The sequence below is a fragment of the Myotis yumanensis genome, unplaced genomic scaffold (genome assembly GCF_028538775.1).
Source record: "Myotis yumanensis isolate MYYU_CA2020_CCGP unplaced genomic scaffold, mMyoYum1.0.hap1 SCAF_19, whole genome shotgun sequence".
In the NCBI taxonomy this organism is placed as follows: Eukaryota; Metazoa; Chordata; class Mammalia; order Chiroptera; family Vespertilionidae; genus Myotis; species Myotis yumanensis.
This window is the reverse complement of record NW_027223770.1, coordinates 11,109,240-11,125,762: the sequence shown is the minus strand read 5'-3', so window position 1 is coordinate 11,125,762 and position 16,523 is coordinate 11,109,240. Positions and strand designations below refer to the sequence as shown.

The 16,523-nt window shown below is 49.5% G+C and overlaps 1 protein-coding gene across 4 annotated transcripts in view; it reads left to right on the top strand.

Annotated features, from left to right (window-relative positions):
• Nucleotides 1-16,523, top strand: part of KDM2B (lysine demethylase 2B) — an 88,680-nt gene that overhangs the window by 4,740 nt on the left and 67,417 nt on the right. For all 4 annotated transcript variants that reach the window (XM_070399163.1, XM_070399166.1, XM_070399164.1 and 1 more), the window contains 3 exons: nucleotides 1,568-1,614; nucleotides 11,062-11,244; nucleotides 11,412-11,514. In XM_070399163.1, coding sequence (XP_070255264.1) covers nucleotides 1,568-1,614; nucleotides 11,062-11,244; nucleotides 11,412-11,514 — 333 coding nt within the window. The remainder of the gene's footprint in view (nucleotides 1-1,567; nucleotides 1,615-11,061; nucleotides 11,245-11,411; nucleotides 11,515-16,523) is intronic.

The window sequence follows — 16,523 nt, the reverse complement described above, 5'->3', positions numbered from 1 at the left end:
AATTAGGAAACTGAGGCAGGGCCTGGACTGGGAAGGGCTTGGCCAGCCTCTAAGCCCCAGACAGGGCACCCAGGTAAATATATCTTTTTAAAAAATATATGTTTTTATTGATCATTAGAGAGAGGAAGGAAGAGGGATAGAAACATCCATGACAGAGAAAACATCGATCGGCTGCCCCCTGCACAACCCCCACTGGGGATGGAGCCCACAACCCAGGCATGTGCCCTGACTGGGAATCGAACCGGTGACCTCTTGGTCCATGGTTTGACGTTCAACCGCTGAGCCACACCAGCAGGGCACTGGGTACATATTTCTACTCAGACTCCCACTGTGTGGGAATTGGTCTGTTTCTGTGGAGGACGGGTTCCTAGGAGACTAGGCCCCTGTCTCCCTTTCTGAGCCTGCCCAGCACCTGCCTCCTCACTGGGACTTGTTTGGTTTACTTTCTCTTGGAGACCTGTCAGGGCTCCAGGTCGGGAGACATCTGGGAGACAGCCTGGAAGAACAGGTTTCCGCCCCTTGGGCAGGGGTGGGGAGGAGGCTGAGGGTGTCATCTTAGCCCGCTGCCCTCTCCAGCATCGAAGGCTGCCAGACTTGCTCAAGCCTCTCATTCCTATGGATTGAAATGAAACCTGCAGCATCATTGTTAATTAATAGTGAATGTCACCATAATCATTATCGCCTCCTTGCCATATCCCTTGGTATATGGAGTTGGTATAGTGAGTGTGCCTCCCACCCTCTATAAAACTCATTATGCAGAATGTGTTTTAGAGGGAGACACACAGAGAGGGGTACCCACACTAAAAGAAATTGGTTTGAATGCCCAGCTCTGGCCCTTACCGTTGACATTACCCTTCAGACTTCCCTGAAAAAGTGGGCGGACAGTGGATGTCCCCTTTTTTCTGTAGCTGTGTGAGTTCAGGAGTCAGGGAGCGTGTGTGGGTTTGGTGTGCCCATTGGTATGAGGAAGGGGCTCAGCAGTGACCCTCCCTTGACCAGCTGGTCATCACCCTCCCTCTGGGTTGTCTCAGTTTGGGTTCCCAAAATGAGAGCAAGGACCCAGCCCAGCCGGCGTGGTTCAGGGGTTGAGCATCAACCTATGAAATCAGGAAGTCATGGTTTGATTCCCAGTCAGGCAGCGTGGGGCGTGCAGGAGGCAGCCGATCCATGATTCTCTCTCATCATCGATGTTTCCATTTCTCCCTCTTCCTCTCTGAAATCAGTAAAGATATATATATATATACTTTTTTTAATGAGAGCAAGCCCTAGCCGGTTTGGCTTAGTGGATAGAGCGTTGGCTTGTGGACTGAAGGGTCCCGGGTTCGATTCCCATCAAGGGCACATGCCCAGGTTGTGGGCTCAATCCCCAGCAGGGGGCGTGCAGGAGGCAGCTGGTCAATGATTCTCTCTCATCATTGATGTTTCTATTTCTCTCTCCCTCTCCATTCCTCTCTGAAATCAATTAAAAATATTTTTTAAAAATGAGAGCAAGTTCCCCTTGCCCCCAGAATTGGGTTGAACTCTCTGGTTTCTGGCTTCTCATCAATGTCTGCTCCTCATTTTCTAGGATGCCTGACCCTGACTTCACAGTCCGAGATGTCAAACTCCTAGTGGGTAAGTTGCTTGCTGTGTGTGGCTCAGAGATGCTGAAGTGGGGAGGGGGAGAAAGGGAAGGAGGCCAGACCACCTGCCTGCTTAGGTTTTAACTGCCTCTGACAACAAAGTCCCCGGCAGGAGGAGGCAGGAGCAGGTGTGAGCTGCAACCCGCGTCATTGTCGGGAAGAGGTCAGGTTGCAAAGTCCTAAGAAGCTGGATCCGAGGGTGTTTGCCAGTGGGAAGTTTGACGAGGCTGATTTGGGCCCTAGCCTCCAGCCTGGGTGTCAGCGACTCAGTCTTCAATCTCTCCTTTGAGTTTGCTTAGGAGTTGCAGGGTAACTTTCGGTGTGCTTTATGACCCCTGGAAGACTTTCAGACTTCCCGGAGGAGGGATCGTTCATTCTTTCCTGCTTCCTCAGGGCTCCAGGCAGGTCTGGGGCGGGCTGGCCGCTGATTGCCCAGCAAATGCCGATTAAGGCCCTGAGCACCTGCAAAGTAGCTGCTCACCTGCAAAATAGCTTCCCGACTCCCGGTGGACCAGGTAGCAGGCGGCATTTCAGATTTCACAGGAAGTCGTTCGATCAGTCCATCCTTTCCAGACGTGTTTCTCAAGTAGCTCCTGCATGGCAGGCAAGTTCAGAGCTGTGACCATGACAGACAAGATCCCTGCCCTCGTGGTTGGAGTGATGGGCAATAAAGAAGTCAACAGTTTGTTTGTTTTTTTTAAAATAACTTTTATAGACATTTTTCAGAAGTCAACTGTTTTTAAAAATATGTATCATTTGAAGGGTGACAAAGGCTAAGGAGAAATAAATCAGAGTAATGAGATGAAGCATGGTGGTGCTTCTTTAATTTTTTTAAAATTTATTAATTGTAGTGAGAGAGTAAGAGAAAGAGAGAGAGAGAAACATTGATTTGTTGTGCCATTTATTTACGCACGCATTCATTGGTTGTTTCTTGTATGTGCCCTGACAAGGGATATTGGGATGATGCTCTAACCAACTGAGCTACCTGGCCAGGGCCTATATGATGGTGTCGTAGATGGGGGGTATTCAGAGAGGGCCTGGGTAGTGGTGGTGTCAGGACATTTGGACAGAGATCTGGCTGATGAGAAGCCAGTTGTGGGAAAGACCTTTCCAGACTGTGGGATGAGCGAAGGCAAAGGTCGGGAAGTGTGGGAGGAACAGAAAGAGTGAGGGGGAAAGTAGCATGAGAAGGGAGAGATCACAGGGTCAGGTTCCTCTAGGGTTAAACATTTTTCCAAATATTGAGATAAAATTCCCGTACCATAAAATTTGGGGTGTACAATCCAGTGGCTTGCAGTATATTCACAATGTTGTGCAACCATCACCACAATCTTATTCCAGAACATTTCTGTCACCCCCAAAATAAACCCTGTACCTCCCAATTCCTCTCTGCCTCTATCTGCTTTTTGCCTCTATGGGTTTATCTATTCGGACATTTCATATGAGTGGAATCATATAATATGTGCTCCTTTATGTCTGGCTTCTTTCTCTGAGCATCATGTTGTCACGGTATATCCACATTGTAGCAGGTGTCAGTACCTCATTCCTTTTCATGACTGAATAATATTCCATTGTATGGACAGACCACATTGTGTTTATCCATTCTTCAGTTGGTGGGCATTTTGGTTGTTTCTAGTTCTTAGCTATTATGAATAATGCTGCCATGAATATTCATGTACAAGTCTTGTGTGGGCAAACGGTTTTCTTTCTCTTGAGTATTTAGCTAAGAATGGAATTGCTGGGTCATTCGGTGACTATATTTAACCTTCTGAGAAACTGCCAGACTGTTTTTCAAAGCAGCTGCACCATTTTACATTCCTATTAGCAAAGTATGAGGGTTCCAATTTCTCCACATCTTCGCCAACACTTGTCATTGTCTGTCTTTTTGATGAGAGCCATCTTAGTGGGTGTGAAGTGGTGTGATCGCATTGAAGTTTTGTAAGAGCCCACTCTGGTGGCTGCGTGGAGGATGAAGACAGCTGACGGGTGGGTGTGTCAGATAATCCAGCGTGAATAATTGATCCCAAAGTGTGTCATCGGATACTCAGAAGGGAGGCCGGATGTGCTGGAAGGAGATGGCACGGATGACAGAAGGATCTCGGCTAATTGTCAAGGGCTTGCTCAAAGGATAGATTTTTCTTATAGGGGGGATTAATGGTGATGGGAAAAAATAAACAACAACAAAGCGATGTTTTTAAAAGCAGGGATTCCAGAAGTGCTGAAGGAAGTGAAAATCAGAGCTAAAGGGAGCAAACTTCCCAACGGTGGGCAGATGGGATGACGGACCCTATAAATCAAGCCTTGGCCCAGGCAACCCGCTCTGGTGCCTCAACCCAGCCCCAGCCTTTGCTGTTAAACAGCCCTGGTTTGAGGTCCCACTTTGTTAGTTGATGGGTGATTTGGGGAAAGCTACTTAACCTCCCTAAGCCTCAATTTCCTCATCTGCAAAGTGGAGCTAATTGGCTAACCGCAGAATCTGCCTCAAGGAAGGACCCTCTACAAGAATGAATGCATACTCAGAATTATGCTGGATGATGAGTGCTCAATAAATGGTCGCCGTTATTCTGTATTATAAATGCAGGACATTGGGCTGATGAGATGCTTTTTATGAACAAGGATTAAAGCCAGATTCTCAGATCTGGGGTTTAGGCAACATCACTGTCTTACTGACATCGCTTTTGGCCCTTTGGAGGAATTTTCAAGTCCTTGGCGGTTTCATTATGGTCTGGTGTGTCCAGGCCGCCTCTTCTCTCCCTGAGGCTCATTCTTCCCACTGTGGAAGCAAATCAATGGTTCCTATGCCCTTGCCAGCTCTTGGAAAGTCTAGGATGGCAAAGAAGGCAGGACTAGTAATACCTGCACAGCCTCTCCTGGCATTTCTATGACGATCAAAAGATCGGTGACTATCAAAGTGCTTTGTAAAGCTGTAGTGAGCTCTGTCGCTGTGAGGGAGGCCTGTAATTGTGGGTAGCATGGGGTGTTACTATGCCCATCGTAGTGCACACAGACATCCAGAGAGCGGCGACGGGGCACCTTTGTCATAGCAACTGAAGTGATAAGTGTAACTCCAGCCGGCCTAACCAAAACAGAATGAGTTCAAGGGGTGTCTTGATCCGGGTGCTCCAAGAAGATCTCAAGAAGTTGACGCATATTTTTCCTTCCTGCTTCCTCTTTCTTTCTGCTTCATTCTTTGGCAAGCTTTTCCCCATGTGGTGGCAGAGTTGGGGAGCCAGCAGCTCCAGGCTTCCATCCTGCCAGCTCAGGGTCCTCCTCCCCAACCCCTTAGTAATTCCATCAGATGTCTCTGCATGCGCTCTGATGGGCTTAGCACACCCCACCCAGCAGAACCACGTGTACTGGGCATAGGAAGGAGGAACTCTCCGGGGTCGCTGGGCAATAGGAACATGCCCCTACCGCACATGGGAGTTTTGCTTTGGAGTGCGGTGTACGGGGGAGGCTGGCCCACCCCTCCCAGATAGTGTGGGATCTCAGTCTCTGTCTTTAGCCTCCTGCCCCCTCCCCAGGTCACTGAGGATTGAGGTGGCCTACAGCAATGGGGTCTTGCATATTATCTCTTTCTGACTGGGACCCATGACCTCCTGGTTTGTAGATCAACGCTCAACCACTGAGCCACTCCAGCCGGGTGCATATTATCTCTTTATTGTATTTCTCTCTACTGAGGATGCCCAAGCCAACTGAGGTCTTCCTTGGCCCTTTTTCTTAAAAAAAAATTTCAGGATAAATCACCTCATTCAATATCCGTTTATTCTTTTAATTATAGAAATAATCACCTATCTTTTATTAGATGTTTACCATATGACCGCATTTTGTCCTCACCAATAATCATATAACTTAAGTGCTATTGTTCACTGTTGCAGATGGGGGATCTGAGGCTCAGAGGGAACAAGCCACACAGATGGGGTCAGTGAAGCCAGGTCCTGACCCCAGCTCTAGGTGTTTCCAAAGCCTATGCTTTTGCTTTTATGTTTACAAAGTGCTTTCTGTAATTGTGGCAGGTCACTAGGGCAGGTCTTCTTCTCTCCACCTTCCAGATGAGGAAACTGAGGCCCAGCAAGGTTCAGGGATATACCCAAGGCCTCACTGCTGGGAATTGGACAGTGGGATTTGACCCTCGGCCAGTGCTCTTGCCTCTGTGAAAGACTCACAAGGAGAGAATTTAAAAAAACAACAATCCAGCCTGGCTGGTGTGACTCAGTGGTTGAGCATCGACCTATGAACCAGAAAGTCATGGTTTGATTCCCAGTCGGGGCACATGTCGGGGATGCAGGCTCGATCCCCAGTGTGGGGCCTGCAGGAGGCAGCCGATCAATGATTCTCTCTCATCATTGATGTTTCTTAACTTTAAAAAAATATATATTTTTATTGATTTCAGAGAGGAAAGGAGAGGGAGAGAGAGATAGAAACATCAATGATGGGAGAATCTTGATCGGCTGCCTCCTGAACACCCCCTACTGGGGATCGAGCCCACAACCTAGGCATGTGCCTTTGATGGGAATCGAACCTAGGACCTTTCAGTCTGCAGGCCGACACTCTATCCATTGAGCCAAACTGATTAGGGCCCTTTCTTTTTTTAAAATATATTTTTTTTTGCCGAAACTGGTTTGGCTCAGTGGATGGAGCGTCGGCCTGCGGACTGAAGGGTCCCAGGTTCGATTCCGGTCAAGGGCATGTACCTGGGTTGCTGGCACACCCCCATTAGGAGATGTGCAAGAGGCAGCTGATCGATGTTTCTCTCTCATCGATGTTTCTAACTCTCTATCTCTCTCCCTTCCTCTCTGTAAAAAATCAATAAAATATTTTTTTTAAAAAAATTAAAATAAAATAAAATAAAATATATTTTTATTGATTACAGAGAGGAAGGGAGAGGGAGAAACATCAATGATGAGAGAGAATCATTAGTCAGCTGCCTCCTGCACACCCCCTACTGGGGATCGAGCCCACAACCCACGCATGTGCCCTGTCCTGGAATTGAACTGTGACTTCCTGGTTCATAGGTCAATGCTCAACCTGAGCCACCCCGGCTGGGCTCATCATTGATGTTATCTATCTCTTTCTCTTTCTTCCTCTCCCTTCCCCTCTGAAATTAATAATAAAAAAAATATATATTTTTAAAAAAGCACTTCGAAAGAAATCAGAAACTTGAGGATGATAAAGAAGGTTCCAGAACCATGAAGAGGGCCAGTTGCGTGCACTCTCTGAAAAGCACGCTGGGGGGAGTTTGGGGTCAGGGCCCATGTGTGCTTCCTATTAGTGTTCAAGGTCACCTTGAAGCCTCTCCCGGGCTCTGAGCCTGTGACTCTTAGAACTGACTGATGGAGCCTTCAAAGCAGGGCCAGGGGGCCACGGATTAATTTCTGCAGCTGGAATTTGTTGGATGTGTGTGTAGCCTGTGAGCCCAGAAACCAATGAGACTTGGGAACAGGGGAGGGGAGGAGGAGGGAGAGACAGGGGGCTGAGCTGTTGGCCTACTTAGAAATGCCAGGCCCCGCAGCTCCCAAGTGGAAAATTTCTCCTGGAACCCATCGCCTTCGTGGGCTGGAGAGTGCCCGCACTGTGGGTCCCTTGCAGGCTCCAAAGGGCAGCTTGTCCTTGTCACCTGCTCCAGGGGTGGCTGTCCCCAAAGCTTGGAGGACCGCATTCCATTTTAGCACTGATCTGTCCCTTCTGTCCCTACAGGCATTTGCTGGGCTTCCTGCTCAGAGACAGGGCACTTGTACCCAGCTCTCCTTTGCCACCCGTGGCAGAGCCGACTGGGAACCTGAGAAGCCGGAGCGCCAGTTCTTAATCCCCAAGCTCAGACCGAAAGAGACTGGCAGGCCCCAAGTGTCCCCCGTGACTCCTCTGGGTCTCTTCTGCCTCCTACCTTCCCCCATTTCACATCTAAGGGATCTGATCTGAGGATTTAAGAACTGGGCTAAAAGTCAGTGCGGCTGCCCTGGAAGAGGACCCACAAATGACCTAACCCAGTGGTTTTCAAAGGGGAAATCCCGAGAATCTGGATGTGAATTCTGAGCACCCCCGCCTCCCACCCACTTCAGCCTGAGCCCTTGTTTTTGTTTATGCATTTGGCTCTTGTCAGAGCTTCTGTTTGAAGAAGAAAGAGTTTTGTGGCAACCAAAAATAAAGTGTAAAGGTCAACTACTTCCTGTCTTCACACATGAGGCAGTTGAGGCCTAGAGCAGGGTCAGTCGGGGTGCCTGGGACTGAAACTCAGCCCAGGGCTCTTGGCACTGTCCCAGGTGCCCTTGACACACCCACGACTCATTCTTTGACCTCCTGTGGGCTGTCACTAACTGAGGAACAAGTCAGGCACCTGTGCTTCTAACATGGTTCTTCAAGGGAGAATAAAATAGCTGGAATAGGCTCTGGCTGGCGTGGCTCAGTAGTTAGGGTCGTCGGTCCACTCGCCAAAGGGTCCCTGGAATTCTAGATGCAATCGGCTGATGGCTGTGCCTACCTGTGTGCCTATCGACATGCCGGCACTTCTCAGAAGTGTTGCATGTTCATGATCTCATTTCAGTCCCAGGACAACCTCATGGGCTGGCTACCACTTTTGCTTCGGTGTAGTAACTGATCCTCAGAGAAGCTAAGAGGCCCAGCTGAGGTTTGAACCCGTGAAGTCTTTGCTTAATCACTGCATTGTGTCGTTAGGGGCAGCTGAGCTCTAGGCCTTTGGTGCTGACTTGCTCTAACCTCTAGGGATGTGCTTCCCATCACCTGCCTGCCAGCAAACCCCCTTCCCAGGCAGGCGTGACCTTGAGCAAGGTTAGGGAAGAGAGGCAGGTAGGTGGGAGGCTGGCAGAGCGGCAAGGGTTTGGGGGGCCTGTTCTGCCCCCACCTCCCAGACTCTTAACAGCAGGCTCTTTGCCAGGTGGGCTTTCCAGAAAAGCTGAGCAGAGCCCACCTGTTCCAGGCGCCCTGGTAAGGAGCCAGCATGGCCAAGAACACACCAGAATTTCCAGCAAAGTTCAGGGATGCCCCCTGGTGGATCTGCACTCCCAACGCAGAACTAAAGCTCTTCTTCCGGCCTTCCCAGGATCCCTGGGTGCCTGCAGCCAGCCACTGAAGAAGGCCAGGTCATTTTTCAGGCTCAGCTGGTGATTCCGTGTTGCTTAGGATGGGTTGGGGGTGGGGTGGGGTGGGGTGGGGGATGAGCATTCCATAGAATTGGGTTCAAATCCCACCTCTGCTGCTCGCTAACTGGGCATTTTGGGGCAAGTTAGTTGTCCAAGCCTCAGGTCTCATCCATCAAATGCGTATAATTGAAGTTCCACCTCACAGAACTCTTACCTCAATTAACTTAAGATAACCTGTGTAGAGAGCTTGCCTGTGCTGGCGTGCTCAATAAATATTAACTATTCTAATTGGTAGAAAGACTGTGTTCTGGGGGAACTTGAGCCAATCACACCTGTCTCCAGACCTTGGTTCCCTCATTAGTAAGACCGGAACAGTCCTAATTAGCTTCTGGGGTAGTGGTGAGAACTAAGCTATTGAATGCAAAAGATAGTAACCCCCAAGTTCTTTTATGCACTTAAGGCATTACTCTTTTTAAAAAAATATTTCTATTGATTTTTACAGAGAGAGGAAGAGAGAGGGAGAGAGAAAGAGAAACATCTGTTTGAGAGTGGAACATGGATGGGCTGCCTCCTGCACGCCCCCAGGTGGGGCTTGAACCTGCAACTTGGGCATGTGCCCTGACTGGGAATTGAACCTGCAGCCTTCCAGTGCACGGGACAATGCCCAATCAATTGAGCCACACCGGGGCTTAAGGCGTTACTTTTATTATTCACTTCCAACCAGGTGAAAGGCACTATGTGTTTATTCAACAAGAACTGACCATAGGCCTGTCATGGGCCAGACTTTGTGTGTAGACTTTGTGTGTGAACAGATGGGAATACTGTGCACATCAGAGTGTAAGCCCCATGAGGGTTTTTGTCTAGTTCAAGGGTCTGCAAACTTTCTCGGTAAAAAGCCAGAGAGTAAGTATGTATTTCAGGCTTTGCCCGGCCGTTGTAGCTTGGAAACAGTCGGAGATATGTGAGTCAATGAGTGGGGGCTGTATGCCCATAAAACTTCATATATGGACCCAGAAATGTGAATTTCATGTAATTTTCACATCAAAAAATATTATTGATTGTGGGCCATACAGGAATCAGTGGCGGACCCATTTATTGCTTAGTTGAGTCTTTATTTTCGGGGTAGCTTTGAACATGGTTTTTCTCCTCTGGCCGACACATTTCTAAGCCTCCGTACACTGTATATTTGTCACAGCTAACAGTGGGCTCCTCATTCCAGTCCTAACAGACAGGAGGTATGAGCATGGAGTTGGCAGTCTGCGTTGTGTCTTTCTCCCCTTCAAAATGCGTCCACTTAGCTTCAAGTGTTGCTTCTGCCTTGGCTGGGATTCCCATTTTACAGATGGGGAAGTAGAGTCCCTGGAAAGGTCATGATTTCCTTAGGGTTTGTGGCCAGTGGTGGCCCCAGGGCTAGCAGCAGTGGCCCTGTCTCCTAATTCAGAGCTTGTCCCCTTCTCTCCCGGAGCTCGCTGCTAACATGAAGGTTGGGCTTTCCTGAGGAGGGGCACACACTCTCTGTAGTTCCGTCATTCATAGGAGAAGGCCTGTGTCACATGCTGTACAGGACAGCCTACATTCATCGTTTATTTGTTTCATAATAAACTGGGTGCCAAGTTCCTTAGATACGTGGAGTAAAGGTGTGAACAAGACAGAGAAGACTCCTGCCCTCGCGATGGTTGCCGAGTAGTAGGGAAGAAAGAGCAGACAAAGAAACGAATTTAAGAGTTGTGATGAGTGCCGGGGAATAACGGAGGGACCCATTCATTTATGCACCAGACACAGTGCCGAGAACTTCTGTAATCATCGTCTGGCTTAATCCTCACAACTAGCCTACAAGGAGAGATGGCAGGATGAGGACATGGCTGGTCAGAGACGTCAAGTAATTTTCTTGGCTTCACAGATCAGGGAGGGGGACCACTAAACAGCTAATTATCTGTTGAAGTCCTATCCTTAAATTAACAGAAAGGCCTTGAGTGCCATGCCAAGGATTATTTGGTTGGCAGTGGGGAACCCTCTCTGATGGTTTTAAGCAGAGAGAGGAGTGTCCGTGGTCAGGTGTCTGTCTTAGAAAGCTCATACTGGCAGCGGTATGGAGGATGAGGGTGGGGAGGGGCGGTGTAGTTGGAAGACAGCAGCAATGGTGGACTGGATTAGAGAGGAGCGGTGGTGGTGGAGGAAGCAGATGGATTGGAAAGATTGACTAAGGGGAATGGACATGGCATAGGGGGAGGCGTATGGGGGAACCCTGGAGGAGGAGGAGGAGGTTTTGTTTCATGGGGGCTCCCAAGTAGGATCTGGCCCCCAGGAGGCGGGAGCTACCAGCTTGTGGATTCTGCCCGTAGGCAGCCGGCGGCTGGTGGACGTGATGGATGTGAACACTCAGAAGGGCACAGAGATGAGCATGTCCCAGTTTGTGCGATACTACGAGACACCCGAGGCTGAGCGGGACAAGCTGTACAACGTTATCAGCCTGGAGTTCAGCCACACCAAGCTGGAGCACCTGGTCAAGCGTCCCACCGTGGTAGGTAGGCCCCTGGCCGAGGTTCCCTCCCGGACACCATCCACCTCCTGCCCTTGCCCTGCCCCCGCCGCAGGCCTGGGGGAAGGTGGGGGGAATGCCGGGGACAGGAGGAAGGGGTTGAGGTGATTTGGGAGCCCAGCAAGTGCTGACGGGGGTCTGGCTTTCAGGTAGACCTGGTGGACTGGGTGGACAACATGTGGCCGCAGCACTTGAAGGAGAAGCAGATGGAAGCCACAAACGCCATTGCAGAGATGAAGTACCCGAAAGTGAAGAAGTAAGACTGCTCGCTGGCAGTGGGAGCTGGGAGGGAGGAGGGAGGGGCTGGAAGTGAGCCTCCCATGATGCCACAGCGCCGATGAGATGGGAGGGATGGTGTGGGCAGGTTGGCACCTTGCTTCCCTGGAATCCAGAGGGTCTGCGTCCTGCTCTGGGGCTGCAGTCTCCTTCCAGATGGTCCGTTGGCCTTGCTGCCAGCTGTCCCCAGGGGGTGTGACCTGAGGAGCAGGGAACTGTCTCTGTGCCCATGTGTATGTGCATGTGTGTGCACTCACATGTGTGTGTGTGTGCACACTTATCAAGTCTTTGTCAACTCAGAGTGGGCGTTTTCAGGGAGACCCGTGCCCCACAAACACTGCTTTTGCTGAGGGATGGGGAGGGTCCGAGTGTCCTTCTGCTTCTGGCTGTTGAGAGCAGGGCCTCTGATCCAGAAGAACTTTTCCTAGAACTCGGGAGCCACTTCCTCACCAGACGTCCCGTGGACATTCCTCTGAGCGGGAGGCTGGCCCTGGGGAGGTGCCGACATCGGTTGCAGGGACTTCACTACAGGCACCGTGACCAGCAAGTCATGAGACCGATTGCTCATCACGGGCAGAGACCCTCTCCCTGCACGATGGAGCATTTGAGTAACGGACCCTTGGGAGGAGGAAGTCACCCTGGGGCTTCCGAAATGGGAAGCAGATGCTGGCTGTCCCAGGCAGGACTGTTGCTCTGGGTTTCCTAGAAGAATTGCCTTTGGTGGCCCGAATCCATTAGCATCTCTCTGCTCAGCTCTGCTGCCAGGAGTACCCCCAGGAGCTTAGAGGCTGTGAACTTTTCATTCATTCTGTCCTTTATTCAGTGCACACTGAATGCGGACTCCGTGCCAGGCTTTGTAAGGGAGGCCAGCATGCTGGCCTTGGGCTTCTCAAGGTTTTGCTTTCAAGCTCTCTCTCTCTTTCTTTCCTTACTTCTCAGGCATTCTCCCTCCCCTCAAAGCTGAAGGCCCGTACACTCCTTGGATCTGGGCCCCATCAAAGGCAAATGGGCTCAAGGAGCCCCTGGGACAGGAAAGTAAAACGATGAACAAGACAAAAACCCCTACCCTCTGGGGGACATGCCATGGAAACAAGGGTTAAGGTGCAGCGCTCATGCCAGCAGAGGGAAACAGTCCAGGGAGGAATCCCTTTTGGCTGGTGGCTCTGGGAAGTCCTCTCAGAGGGGACATCAAACCCGGGCTTTAAAGGACAGAGGAGATGGGAGGGACCTGGGCAGGGATGGAGGTAGGGGAGTGCCAAGGTCTTGGAAGGAATCATGAGGGTCAAGCCTCAGGAAAGAGTGTGGGTCTCAGAGATCAGAGGCAGATCTCGGCTCTTACTGATGGATTGATTATTCATTCATTCAGCATATATGTACTGAACATCTAATTGGTGCTGCCCTGGGAATGCAGCCGGGAGAAAATCCATGAGCTCCCTGCTCTCACAGAGCTTACAATCTGTATGCTCATCTGAAGACAGACATTAATTCAGTAACCAGAGAAACAAGCGGAACTTGCAGCTGTGATGAGGCCACAAGGCAGAGACCCACTGAGCTAAGGGAGCATGTACCAGGGGGTCACCCGGTCAGGACAGCATCCCCGAGCTGGGGTCTGAAGGGAGAGGGGTTACTTAGGTGAAGAGGCTTTGAAGAGCTTTCCTGGTTGTGCAGAGAGCCCGGGTGGCAGGGCGGGGCGGGGGAGGACCCCAGGAAGGATGGCAGTGGGGCTGGGGATTGGGTGCAGGATGCTGGTGGGGGGTGGGGGGTGCACCAGGGTGAACAGTCCCTGATGCGCCATAGGGCAGGGTCTGTATTTCTCCTAAGAGCAGTTGGAAACCTCTCTGAGATTTTAGGTCGAGGCGGATGTGTTCAGAGTTGCAGTCTGCAAGGTCTCCTGCTGCTGTGTGAGTTGAAGGAGGTGGAGATAGAAGAATAGGAGGAACCACTGCATCTTCTAGACAAGGGTGAAGGACGGGCCAGGGGCAGGAGAGCAGAGAACAAACTGGACACGTAGGAAGGTAAAATAGACAGCAGTGGATGACACACAAGGTGGGGCAGAAGTAGGTTTACAGTTGTGAGTATGTGCAAGAGTTTATTCTTGTATTATTATTTATTAATTTTTGTACTATTTATTTGCAGTACAGCTGTAGACCTACTTTTGCCCACCCCTGTCTATTTCAGTGACTTTATGTCTACCTTGCCTCCCTGAGATATTTAGGGAAGGATTTAACTTGATTGAAAGATTCCTTTCCATAGTAAACTCTGTTAATACCTTGAGAATTCTCTCTAATAACCAAAAAAAAAAAAAAAAAAAAGGGCTTACACAGTTTCCCAGGACCATGTGTCTCCAGCCCATTGGCTAGATTGTGTGCCAAATAGATTGACAAACTCCGTCAGTGGCTGTGGAAACTCGTTAGAGAGGATTTGAACCTTGTTAGGAAGGAAATTGTCACCTTGGAACTAGTAGTCCATTTGTTCGTCTGAAAAGAATGCTGATTCCAGTTAATAAGCAAAATCAAATCCCACGGTGGTGAACTCCTCTGGACTGTAGAATGGTTGTGTGGAATGTAATGAAAATGACACCGTTTCTGGAACGGTGAGTTGTCCACCCATGAACCAAGAGGTCACCGGTTGGATTCCCAGTCAGGGCACATGCCTGGGTTTTGGGCTCGATCCCCAGTGAGGGGCGTGCAAGAGAAAGTCAATCAATGATTCTCTCATCCTTGAAGTTTCTATCTCTTTCTCCCTCCCCCTTCCTCTCTGAAATCAATAAAAATATATTAAAAATATATTTTTAAAAATCTAGCAGGTTAAAACAGTAAACATTACCTCACAGCCTGTGCAGGTCAGGAATCCAGGAGTGCTTAGTGGTGTGGTTCTGGCTTGGATCTCTCATCAGCTCCTGTCAAGACAGCCCTGGGCTGCCATCATCTGAAGGCTTGACTGGGGCTGGGGGACCTGCTTCCACCATGGTACCCTCGAATAGCTGTTGGCAGGAGGCCTCAGCTCCTCCCCATGTGGGCCTCTCCGCAGGGTTGCTTGAGTATCCTGGTGACATGGCAGCTGGTCCCCCAGAGGGAGCAGTTCGAGAGAGCCGGAGAGCCTTGTGAGGCCTAATTTTGGAAGTTGCATGCTGTTTACTTCTGCATATTCTATTAATTAAAAGTGAGTCACCACATCTGGCCCACACTCAAGGGGAGGGGAATATGCTCTGCCTCTGAAAGGGAGGAGTATCAAAGGGTTTGTGGACATGTTTTAAAGACTCCACAGTCTCCTAGGTCAGTCTTTTCAACCTGTTTCATCACGTTGAAATCACTGTCCTAGGTGTATGACATGGGCATATACCCTTTTCACTTTAGACTTCTAGGTATTATAACACATTGCAGAAGGAAATGAGCAAGTCTCTTCCTTCGTCACCTGCTACGGAACACACAGGACTGGCAAAAATGAGGTTTGCTGGAGTAATGGAGAGACGCTGTGGACTAAAAGTCCAGCAAAACGGGGTCCTGAATAATTGAGAGTTGACTGCATTTTTCTCCCCATGTACTTTCTGGGGGTGGCGGGAAGAACTGGGGAAGTTTGGGGGTGCATACCTGAAACAGAGAGGATGAAAACGGGCACGGGGTAAGCCAGTTTCAGGGGCTGCCCTCTGCCACTCTGGTGACCATGGCAAGTCTTTCGTCTTCTCTTAGAGACTCAGTTTTCTCTCCTATAAAGTGGGGATCCTCTAGCCCCTGAACCCATCCCCCACCATGGGGAAGACTGACCCTTCCGTGGATGCGAAATGTGGATGGGACAAGATGCTAGTGCATGTGGTCTCTGGTAGCACACAGGGCTCCAGTGGCCATTGGAATTCCTACATCCTCTGCTTTTCCATCTCTCCCTCACATTTGCATAGGGCTTTAAAAATAAAAGTTAATCCTCACTCGAGGATATGTTTTTTATTGATTTTAGAAAGAGGAAGGGGAGAGAGAGAGAAACATTGATCTGTTGCCTTTCGTACCTGCCCTGATTAGGGATTGAACCTGATACCCAGGCACGTGTCTGACCAGGAATCAAACTGGCAACCTTTTGGTACACCCTCTGCTTTTCTTTTTTCTTTTAGCGGGGTGGGGGCACTGGGGAGGGGGAGCAGGGCAGGGGAGCCGCCAGCCTCTGCTTTTCAATACACAGGACAACTCTAAACCAACTGAGCCACTCGGGCCAGGCTCTAGGACCTGATTTGACCCATGAGGGCCACTAGAGGTCCCCTGACTAGTTCAACAAATGGGGATGCCCAGTTCCAGAAGGGGGAAAGATTTAGTCCGATGTCACAAAGCTGATTAGAATAATAAACTTCAGGCCTTTTGCCATTTGCTGCACTTACACAGATGAGTCTGACATGGTTCCTGCCATCAAGGAGCTGAGGCATTTCTGACTAAAAACGTGATACTAATTCTCCCATGTGGACAGTTCATTTAACTCCACCTCTGTTTTGTGTGTGGCAAAGCCCTTGCTCAAGGACACCCACTCAATGACTACTCAAGGTGGGGGATAGGTCTTGTAATTGTTACTTTTTCGTTTAAATAGGCAAAACATACATATGGTGAGAAATTCAGCCAGTTCCAAGGAGCTCATAGTCTAACCCAGCTGTGGGCAAACTACGGCCCGCGGGCCAAATCCGGCCCATTTGAAATGAATAAAACTAAAAAAAAAAAAAAAAAAAGACCGTACCCTTTTATGTAATGATGTTTACTTTGAATTTATATTAGTTCACACAAACACTCCATCCATGCTTTTGTTCCGGCCCTCCGGTCCAGTTTAAGAACCCATTGTGGCCCTCGAGTCAAAAAGTTTGCCCACCCCTGCTCTAACCTCTCCGCAGGCCATCCCATGAACAACAACACTTGAAATTACTAGATGTTTGCTTTCCTAAAATGGGGTTATGGGGTTGTTTTAAGAGTGAAAGGATGTCATGTATGTAAATAGCTAATATTAGTACTTGATCATTGG